The sequence below is a fragment of the Gadus chalcogrammus genome, chromosome 12 (genome assembly GCF_026213295.1).
Source record: "Gadus chalcogrammus isolate NIFS_2021 chromosome 12, NIFS_Gcha_1.0, whole genome shotgun sequence".
In the NCBI taxonomy this organism is placed as follows: Eukaryota; Metazoa; Chordata; class Actinopteri; order Gadiformes; family Gadidae; genus Gadus; species Gadus chalcogrammus.
In genome coordinates, this window is record NC_079423.1 from 18069143 (window position 1) to 18079142 (window position 10000).

The following is a 10000-nucleotide window of genomic DNA, read 5'->3' on the forward strand; positions in this document are numbered from 1 at the left end:
TGAGGAGAGAGGGGTGAGGGTGAGGAGAGAGGGGTGAGGAGTGAGGGGTGAGGAGAGAGGGGTGAGGGGGAGGAGTTATGAGCAGCTCACCTGTCAGTGGAGATCAGTTTAACAGTTTAGTTTGTTTCTTTCTTCTGACTAATGTCTGATGTACTTCTGTAGACGTACACAGTGTGATGACGTGGTTCTGCCCCCCCCCCCCCACCCCCCCCCAGGTGTTCTACGGGAACACGGACCGCTCCTCCACGGTGCAGAACCTGCTCCGCCCTCCCATCGTGGCGCGCTACGTCCGCCTGCTGCCGCTGGGCTGGCACACGCGCATCGCGCTGCGCATGGAGGTCCTCATGTGCATGAAGAAGTGCAGCACACCTGGCCCCGCCCCCGTCTGACCACGCCCCTATAAAGACTTCCTCCCTGCAGGTGTTTAAGGTTTAGGTGGTAGACGGAGGAAGGCTAATCCTGTGTTCAGAAAATGTACGTTCCCACTCTGGGATTACCAAAGTTATTTTGTTCAAAATGAAAACCTTTCCCTCTCTGGCACTGCTTCCGGTCAACACCCAACGCCGTTAAAGAAAGAGATCGCTTGAATCAAAGTCAGTTTTATTCCAGATTTACCGTTACATTTGTAAACATGAAGATCCTAAAATAGTAAATGTCACCACAGGGGAGGGTGAGAATGGGGGGAGATAACACGTTCTATGCTACTCAGTTGTGTCCGTAATAAAATAATAAAAACACCTCAAAATACTTCATCTCATCTGACGCTTGGTGGATGACATACACTCAGCAGTATTAATGTAATACTGTGTGCAGCGTGTGGTACGACACATGGTACAGTACTCCTCCGTGACGAGGAGGGAGCGTGGGAAGCCTCCGTTATATTCTCTGTTCAGACGACACGGCACGGAGACTCCACACAGAGGAAGATCAATATCACCTATCAGGATTATTATAAGGTCGATAACGCGCTGCCACGCAGTCTCTTCAAAGTGCAACGTTTAAAAAAATAAAACTTCAGCGTGTTGATCCCGGCTCCTCGTCCATGGCACGTGGAACCGCTCAGAGAACCGCTCTGTTCAGAGCGTTCTTTCCGCTCCGAGCACTCATATCAGTTCAGTGTTCCTTCACGGTCCTTTCTAAAGTGCGCTCCCAAACATCCCCGGTTTGTGGTTATCGACAACATAACAGAAACCCTGCTTTAAAAATCACATTCAGTAAAAACCAATGTTTATGCAGTAAGTGGTACAACAGTACATTGTGTGTGTTTCATATCATATACGGCATACACTCCCAGTGGAGTACTGGTTGTTACACGTAATACCAGTTGAAATGTAACTTCATCAACTTAAAGCTAAAAACACAATATAATGTTTATCTGCCTTAAAATAAATACATTTAATCCGTTTTTAATAAATACTCTGAGTCAATGGAGGACAGAACCGTCCAGCAGGGGGCGACGTCTGCAGTTTAGCTCGATAAACACCACGACGGACAGCCCGCCGGACGTCGACGCTGGTCGTCATGCCAACCGACAGCGATGACGTCCCGAAGGCGTGAGGTTATGAACACATTACTGGCATCCTGACAGTGGTACGAGACAGGTGTAGGGTGAACACATGACTTAGAATGAAGGCGTGAGATCCTCGTGTTAACAGTTAATAAACAGTTAGTAAACTACCGGTATGACAGCCTATTGGTTCCACTGGTTTCTATTAGGAGAAAAGCACAAACTTGACTGGATTTCTATTGAATAGAAACGAAAAATACACTTAAAAACCTACACTCCATATAGATTTGTATTTATTCCATGTATAGCAAAATTATAATAGTATATATAATAATAATATAAATTCTATCAACCACGAAAGCTTTATAAAAACAGAGTGAAGCGGGGAGGGGGGCGTTTAGAAGGTTTGGTTTATCGAGACACCTGTTCTCCGTCGGTCTGGACAGGAAGTACACGGGAACGACAGGAAGTAGCCGCCGCGGGTGGGCGGGGCCTACAGGGCGGTCTCCTTCAGGTCGTTGAGGTTGGGCATGCGGGGGCGGGACTGGCGCGGGAAGCCGTGTCCATTCTGCCCGCCCTTCCCGCCCAGCTGCTCGGGGTAGGGGTTCCCCTCGGAGCGGCCCAGGGGCGCCCCGTGCCCCGCCCACCCCGGGTCCAGGGCGGGGCCCGGGAGCGGGTAGCCCCCCTGCTGCTGCCGGCTCTTCAGCTGGGGCGTGGCGACGCCGGCGTGGCCCCGCCCCTCGGGGAAGCCCCCGCCCCCCTTGGAGGGGGCGGGGTTAGGGACGGGGAGGGGCTGGTAGCGGTGGTCGGCCGTCTGATTGGACTGGGAAGACGAGAGGTGGAGCAGCTTCCTCAGAGACCTCAGGGGCTGGCTCTGGGGGGGGGGACCACGACGAAGAGACCAGGTTAGAACCCAACGTAGAACCACGGTAGAACCCAACGTAGAACCACATTAGAACCCACCATAGAACCACGTTAGAACCCAACGCAGACCCCAACGCAGAACCAGGTTAGAACCCAACGTAGAACCACGTTAGAACCCAACGTAGAACCACGTTAGAACCCAACGCAGACCCCAACGCAGAACCAGGTTAGAACCCAACGTAGAACCAGGTTAGAACCCAACGTAGAACCACGTTAGAACCCAACGCGGAACCAGGTTAGAACCCAACGCAGAACCATGTTAGAACCACATCAAAACCACATTAACAACACCACGTTCTGTGGTCGTCAGGGTTACTTGGAACCATGGTCACGTGTTCTGTGGTCATCAGGGGTACCAGGGTATCGTGTTCTATGGTGGTCAGGGTTACCTGGTACCAGGGTATCGTGTTCATCATGGTTACCAGGTAACATGTTCCATGGTCATCATGGTAACCTGTTACCAGGGTAACGTGTTCCGTGGTCGTCAGGGTTACCTGGTACCATGGTAACGTGTTTGTCATGGTTACCTGGTACCATGGTAACATGTTCCGTGGTCATCATGGTAACCTGTTACCGGGGTAACGTGTTTCGTGGTCGTCAGGGTTACCTGGTACCATGGTAACGTGTTCCGTGGTCGTCATGGTAACCTGTTAGCAGGGTAACGTGTTCCTTGGTCGTCATGGTAACCTGGTACCAGGGTAACATGTTCTTTGGTGGTCAGGGTTACCTGGTACCACGGTGACGTGTTTGTCATGGTTACCTGGGCGTGTTGTGCACTGGTGGTCGTGGTTACCTGGGCGTGGGCGTCGGCCAGCTTGTCGTGGGGCCAGTCGTCGGGGTCCCGCTCCCGGCTCTTGTCCCGGGAGCGATGGCGGGCGCTCTGATGGCCGGAGGCACGGGACGACTTCTGCTGGGCGCCGCGCTCCGCTCCGTCGTTCGCCTGTTCTCACGGCAACAGACAGCGTTAGCGGCAGGGCGTGGCCGGGCGGGGGGCGTGTATGTGGCGCGGCGGCGGTCATGCAGATCATTCCCTCGAGCTGTGAGGCATGCGGTTAGAATGGAAGGCGCCTGATTGGCCAGCAGCACCCCCACCAGCCAGAGGTCAGAGGTCAGAGATCACACTGCTGGGGGGTCAGAGTCACGGGCCTCAGTACGGAGGGGGGGGGGGGCGAACTGGGTTCAATCCCACCGTCCTCAACCTATCAGAAGGCTCCTCAACACACTAACAGCCCAGAAGAAAGCCCAAACAGGATGTGGATCATGTGGTGGTGTCTGGGTGGAGCTGAGCTACTGGGTTAGTCTGGAAGGTGGGGGGTTAGTCTGGCTGGTGGAGGTGGGGGTGTGGACCTGAAGGTGGAGCTGAGGTGGAGGACGGACCAGAGGCAGATGGGTTAATGGAGGGGTGAAGCAGAGAGAGGTGAGGCTGTACCATGGCCTCCCATGGTTCAGCCTGGCTGCACAGACAGGGGGACCTCACCAGGTGCAGCTTAGCTAACCTAGCTAGCTAGGATTCACCTGACCAGATATCAGTAAGCTAACATGAGGGACGGGGTGGTGTGACGGGTGGTGTACAGGGTGGTGTACGGCTGATTAGTGGTGATGGGGTCATGGAGGGAGGCAGTACCATGAGCGGAGAGCGGGTGGAGGTCTTTAAGCTAGTCTTTGAGTTAAAGAGGGGGAAGAGACAGCTCTTGATCAGAGGAGGTCCTCCAGCCTGGAGCTCGGCCGGCAGGCTGGCGGAGGACGGCTGGGGGCGGGAGAACGAGGCACGTCAGCAACAACAACAACAACAACAGCAACCACGACCGCGACCAGGAAACCTGCTTTGAAAAGGCGTTTTCCACAACAGGGTACGGTACTCGACACTCCGCTAGGCGGAGCCGGGGATCGAACCAGCGACCTTCCGGTGACCAGCTGACCCGCTCCACCTCCTGAGCCACATGCCGCCTCCGCTTCCGTTTCCGTTTTGACATTTGATCATTTCTCGCAACGGCGTTCTGATCGTTCCGGGACATTTGGTCAATCTGGTCGTTTCCAGTTGGTTCCAGGAGGGGAGAACACCGTTCTAAAGGCCAGGTTCCCCCGGACGCACGGACCCTGAGGTAGGACAGGGAGGTTCGGCGGGGGGGAGAGGGGACGCACGCGCCGAGCTCCACAGAGATATCGACACGAAGCACACACCAACGAGAGGGAGGGGGCGCTGGGTCCACGAGCAGACCACCGGGATTCAAACCGCAGCACAGAACTCACCGGCTGGGACTTTTTCTTCTTCTTCTTGATGGCTCTGAAGAAGCCCTGCTTCTCCTTCTCCTTGGTCTCCACCGGGTTCATCACCGCCTCGTGGCCCGTCCTACCGGAGAACAACGTTAGAGCAGCAGTAGAACCGTCCTACCGGAGAACAACGTTAGAGCAGCAGTCCTACCGGAGAACAACGTTAGAGCAGCAGTAGAACCGTCCTACCGGAGAACAACGTTAGAGCAGCAGTAGAACCGTCCTACCGGAGAACAACGTTAGAGCAGCCGTCCTACCGGGAAACAACGTTAGAGCAGCAGTAGAACCGTCCTACCGGAGAACAACGTTAGAGCAGCAGTCCTACGGAGAACAACGTTAGAGCAGCAGTAGAACCATCCTACCGGAGAACAACGTTAGAGCAGCAGTAGAACCGTCCTACAGAAGAACAACGTTAGAGCAGCAGTAGAACCGTCCTACAGGAGAACAACGTTAGAGCAGCAGTCCTACAGGAGAACAACGTTAGAGCAGCAGTAGAACCGTCCTACAGGAGAACAACGTTAGAGCAGCAGTCCTACAGAAGAACAACGTTAGAGCAGCAGTAGAACCGTCCTACAGGAGAACAACGTTAGAGCAGCAGTAGAACCGTCCTACAGGAGAACAACGTTAGAGCAGCAGTAGAACCGTCCTACCGGAGAACAACGTTAGAGCAGCAGTAGAACCGTCCTACAGGAGAACAACGTTAGAGCAGCAGTCCTACAGAAGAACAACGTTAGAGCAGCAGTAGTTCTGTCCAACAGGAGAACAACGTTAGAGCAGCAGTCCTACCGGAGAACAACGTTAGAGCAGCAGTAGAACCATCCTACCGGAGAACAACGTTAGAGCAGCAGTAGAACCGTCCTACAGAAGAACAACATTAGAGCAGCAGTAGAACCGTCCTACAGGAGAACAACGTTAGAGCAGCAGTCCTACAGGAGAACAACGTTAGAGCAGCAGTAGAACCGTCCTACCGGAGAACAACGTTAGAGCAGCAGTAGAACCGTCCTACAGGAGAACAACGTTAGAGCAGCAGTCCTACAGGAGAACAACGTTAGAGCAGCAGTAGAACCGTCCTACCGGAGAACAACGTTAGAGCAGCAGTCCTACAGAAGAACAACGTTAGAGCAGCAGTAGAACCGTCCTACAGGAGAACAACGTTAGAGCAGCAGTAGTTCTGTCCAACAGGGAGAACAACTATAAAGCAGGAGTATATTCACAGGACAGAACAGCGTCAAAGGAGCAGTAGACGGACAGAACAACGTTCAGTACGATCTCAGAGGCCTATTCACCAGGGGTCGAAGGTGGTCTGGCGTTTGGAGTGGTTGGAGCCCGTGCTTCCCTCCCCCGACAGGCCGGGCCCCCGGCCCTGACCCCGGCTCTGACCCCGCCCCTCGTGGAAGGAGTTCTCCGGGCGCGGCGATGGGACTGTCGGGAAAGGGGGAGATAAAAATGGCATCAGCGGTCAAATGAGACAGGGCCAATCCTAAACCCTCCCGACGGTCACCTTTGTATTAACTGCCCATGATGTGAAAGTGTCCCTATAAGAATCTTGTCCAACCGTTGTCTCACTGAATGTATTCTTGGTAACTTTGCTGAGTCTATCTTCTCTATGATCATGCTCTACGATGAAATGAAATATTTAGCTGGCCTAAGCGTCCTAAAAAGAAATCTGAGGAATCAGAGGAAAGATGCGTGTTGTCATTGCTGGAGTGCATTTCCACCCCCGCCCAAACCACCAATGAACCTGACTTATCATCACTCATGCGGTCGTCAGAGCGCTCTTGCCCTCTGACCTCGGTAGAAGCTGCCCACCCTCCGGGGCATGGAGTCGCTGTAGATGATGCGGTTCTCCTTGGACGAGTCTTCCTGCTGCTCGTGGTACATCCCCACCTGCCGACAACGCAACGCGTCAGACATCGGACCAGGGGCTGCTTAGCCCACCTGGCCAGGTAGAACCAAGCTAACCTAGCTAGCTATGATTCACCTGGCAAGGTATAGCTTAGCTAACCTAGCTAGCTCTGCTTCACCTGTCCAGGTATAGCTTAGCTAACCTAGCTAGCTATGCTTCACCTGACCAGGTATAGCTTAGCTAACCAAGCTAGCTATGCTTCACCTGGCAAGGTTTAGCTTAGGTAACCTAGCTAGGAGTTACTGAGCTGTTGTGATGTTGACAGAGTTGTAAGACAGGAGGTTATTTATAGAGAGACGGAGGGAGAGACACAGGCAGAGAGAGGGGGAGCGATTCTATCTCTGATCTGCAGTCTCATCCCAGAGAAGCAAAGCTCACAGCACAAATGAGGAGGCTGAGAGAGAGAAGATAAAGAGAGCATCCACCCACACCCTCAGTCTGTGTGCACAGGGCTAACTACACAGCTAGCTGTGTGCACAGGGCTAACTAAACGGCTAGCTGTGTACACAGGGCTAACTACAAGGCTAGCTGTGTACACAGGGCTAACTACAAGGCTAGCTGTTTACACAGGGCTAACTACACGGCTAGCTGTGTACACAGTGCTAGCTCTAATGCTAGCTGCAGGGCTAGTTGTGTCAACAGGGCTCACTACACGGCTAGCTGTGTACACAGGGCTAGTTTTACGGATAACTGTGTACACAGGGCTAGCTGTAAAGCTAGCTGCAGGGCTAGTTGTGTGCCCAGTGCTAGCTTCAAGGCTAGCTGTGTGCCCAGGGCTAGCTTCAAGGCTAGCTGGGTACACAGGGCTTGCTGCAGGTCTAGTCATGGGTGCTAGGTTGTTAGCCGTGGTTAGAGGCTCATGGGTAACGGGCAGCAGGTCGGACCTCGCTTTTCTGCCGCTGAATGTGAAAGGAGGCGGAGTTATCCCGGGTGGAGTCCCTGATTGGAGGCCTGGCTGAGTGGGCGGAGTCCAGGGGCGCCTGCTCGCTCTGTTGATGAAGACGAGGTGTGAAGACGGCACCATGACAACAGGGAAGCACACACACACAAACACAGTGCCTCTCTCTCACCGACGCTCAGTGTGTACACAAACATACAGCGGGCATGAGTCACGGCGCCCACGACACGGAGCACACACACATACAAGCACCGCCACATATGCTGAGCCCCCCCAGGGCGACCGGGGGGCCTCTCTGCTGAACGCTGAGCTAAGCTAAGCTACCGGCTAGCATGACCCCAGGAGGGAGGTAGAGATGCTCCGATACCGTTCTTTCCTTCCCGATAACGATTCAGATTTCTGCCGATCGGCCGATGCAGAGTATTTACCGCTACAGCGTCTAGCATGGTACCCACTAGGCTCTCTTTTGATTCCAGCCATGAATAGTCGGTTCACTTACTATCAACCAATTATCTTTTCAGAACTCATTCACATTTATAATCTATAATTGTACAATACATTTGTATACTTGTAGTTATGCGTCCGTGCATCCATGTTTTTACGACGCCTGGGAAGTTCTCAGCCTGTGTAGTAAATGAATCCCGTGATGCTATCAGATCGGTGCACACACCTGCTTACTCGCCGTTACCCGACGCTGCCCTTTAGGCAGCATCTGAGTATTCCCGACACTGGAACGGTATCGGAACACCTCTAGACGGAGGCCACCGGCGTCTGCAGGCCTGATCTGTTACATCAGTACTGGCTCCCCCATATCTACCACAAACACATCCTCAAATCCCACCCAGGACCACGGCCTCCCCTCCCGACCGGACCCCCGCCCCCCTCACCCTGCTGGACTCCTCCTCCGGCCGCCCCCCGGGGTGGCGGGGCAGCGAGCGGTGCTGCAGCTGGGGCGAGAGCATCTGCAGGCTGCTGGCCCGGTTGGCCAGGCCGGGCGCCGGGGCCAGGCCCTCCTCGGCGCCGTGGGGCCGCTGGTGGTCCCGCCGCACGTACATGGAGTGGCGGTGCGGCCGCTGCTGCGAGGAGAAGGGGCTGGTGTAGCCCTGGCCGTACCCCAGGGGGTCGTGGGGGGCGGAGAGGGAGTGGCCGTGGCTCCCCCCTCCCCCGCCCCCGCCCTCCCCCGGGTCCAGGGCGTCCGGGGAGCGCCCCTCCTCCGACGCCTTGTGGCGGGAGGAGGCGCGGCGGTAGGCCGAGTCCAGCGTGTTGCTCTCGCGCTCGGAGCGCGTGCTGCCGCGGCCGGCGTGGGCCAGCCGGTCGTTGCGGCGCGTCAGCGGGCTGCCGGGCGCCGTCAGGTCCAGGCAGGACGAGGGGAAGTAGCGCGGGGACGGCTCGTCGCCCAGCAGGTGCACTTCGCTCAGGTTGCCCACCGACTTGGCGTCGCTCAGCGTGCCGTGGCTCTTGGACAGGTTGAGGAAGGCGAAGCGCGAGGAGGAGGAGGCGGGGGGCAGCAGGCCGTGCGCCTCCTTGTAGCCGTGCCGGGCGTGCTTCTCCTGCGCCGTGCCGCCCTTGCCCTCCACCAGCGAGTGGCGGTTCTGCTGCAGCCGCGAGTTGGACTTGAGGTACTTGGCCCCGGGGCCGTCGGAGGCCTTCATGCCCAGGTTGGAGGCCTCGAAGTCGGGCTTGGCCTGGCGCGGCTCGCTGGCGGTGACCAGGTGGGGCAGCTCGGCGGGGGGCCCGTAGCCCTGCGGGGGCTGGTAGCTCTTGGGGTGCAGGGTGGGGCTCAGGCTGGCGGAGGCGCTGCCGTTGTGGAAGGAGTCGGCGTGGGGGTGGAGCTCCTCGTGCCGGGGGAGGCTCGAACACTCCCTGCTGCTGGAGCGGTGGTGGCTCCTGCAGGAGGCGGGCGACGGGGGGAGGGGGCGACGGGGGGAGGAAGAGGGGGAGAAGGAGGGCGACGGGGGGGAGGAGGGGGAGGAGGAGGGCGACGGGGGGGAGGAGGGGGAGGAGGAGGGCGACGGGGGGGGGAGGAGGAGCGCGACGGGGGGAGGAGGGGGGAGGGGGAGAGGAGGGGGAGGAGGAGGGCGACGGGGGGAGGAGGGGGAGGAGGAGGGCGACGGGGGGGAGGAGGGGGAGGAGGAAGGGGAGGAGGAGGGCGACGGGGGGAGGAGGGGGAGGAGGAGGGGAGGAGGGGGAGGAGGAAGAGGGGGAGGTTATGGAGGAGTAGGAGGAGCAAAAGGAGTCAGAGGGAGGAGGAGAACATGGAGAGAGGAGGAGGACTGAGGGTTAGACCAGGTCTGGTGGTAACACAGCAGCACTGCTGACACTACGTCGTAGCACTGGGACAGATGTCGGATGCAGTGTTGTGTCTGCGGGGGCTGCAGTGCCCTGGGCCACCTGCTGGGGGTGCTGTTGTCCCCGTGGTGAGGCTTCCTCTTGGAGGAGCGTGCGGGCGTGGGGGTGGAGGGGGCGGGCCGCTCCGCCGGCCGCTGGCTCTGGA

The 10000-nt window shown here is 56.9% G+C and overlaps 2 protein-coding genes across 2 annotated transcripts in view; one reads left to right on the forward strand and one right to left on the reverse strand.

Annotated features, from left to right (window-relative positions):
* The window catches only part of LOC130392733 (retinoschisin-like), a gene marked incomplete at its 5' end in the record, with an annotated part of 7091 nt that extends 6702 nt beyond the window's left edge, over positions 1 to 389 (forward strand). The window contains one exon of the mRNA XM_056603243.1: positions 216 to 389. Coding sequence (XP_056459218.1) covers positions 216 to 389 — 174 coding nt within the window. The remainder of the gene's footprint in view (positions 1 to 215) is intronic.
* Positions 390 to 535: 146 nt separating this feature from the next.
* The window catches only part of LOC130393140 (cyclin-dependent kinase-like 5), a 28011-nt gene continuing 18546 nt past the window's right edge, over positions 536 to 10000 (reverse strand). Inside the window, exons 10-18 of the mRNA XM_056603731.1 lie at positions 9898 to 10000; positions 8394 to 9393; positions 7493 to 7597; positions 6493 to 6589; positions 5989 to 6124; positions 4682 to 4781; positions 4056 to 4178; positions 3225 to 3371; positions 536 to 2381 (exon numbers count right to left, since the gene is read on the reverse strand). The exon at positions 9898 to 10000 is cut by the window's right edge and continues 64 nt beyond it. Coding sequence (XP_056459706.1) covers positions 2001 to 2381; positions 3225 to 3371; positions 4056 to 4178; positions 4682 to 4781; positions 5989 to 6124; positions 6493 to 6589; positions 7493 to 7597; positions 8394 to 9393; positions 9898 to 10000 — 2192 coding nt within the window. The 3' untranslated portion in view covers positions 536 to 2000. The remainder of the gene's footprint in view (positions 2382 to 3224; positions 3372 to 4055; positions 4179 to 4681; positions 4782 to 5988; positions 6125 to 6492; positions 6590 to 7492; positions 7598 to 8393; positions 9394 to 9897) is intronic.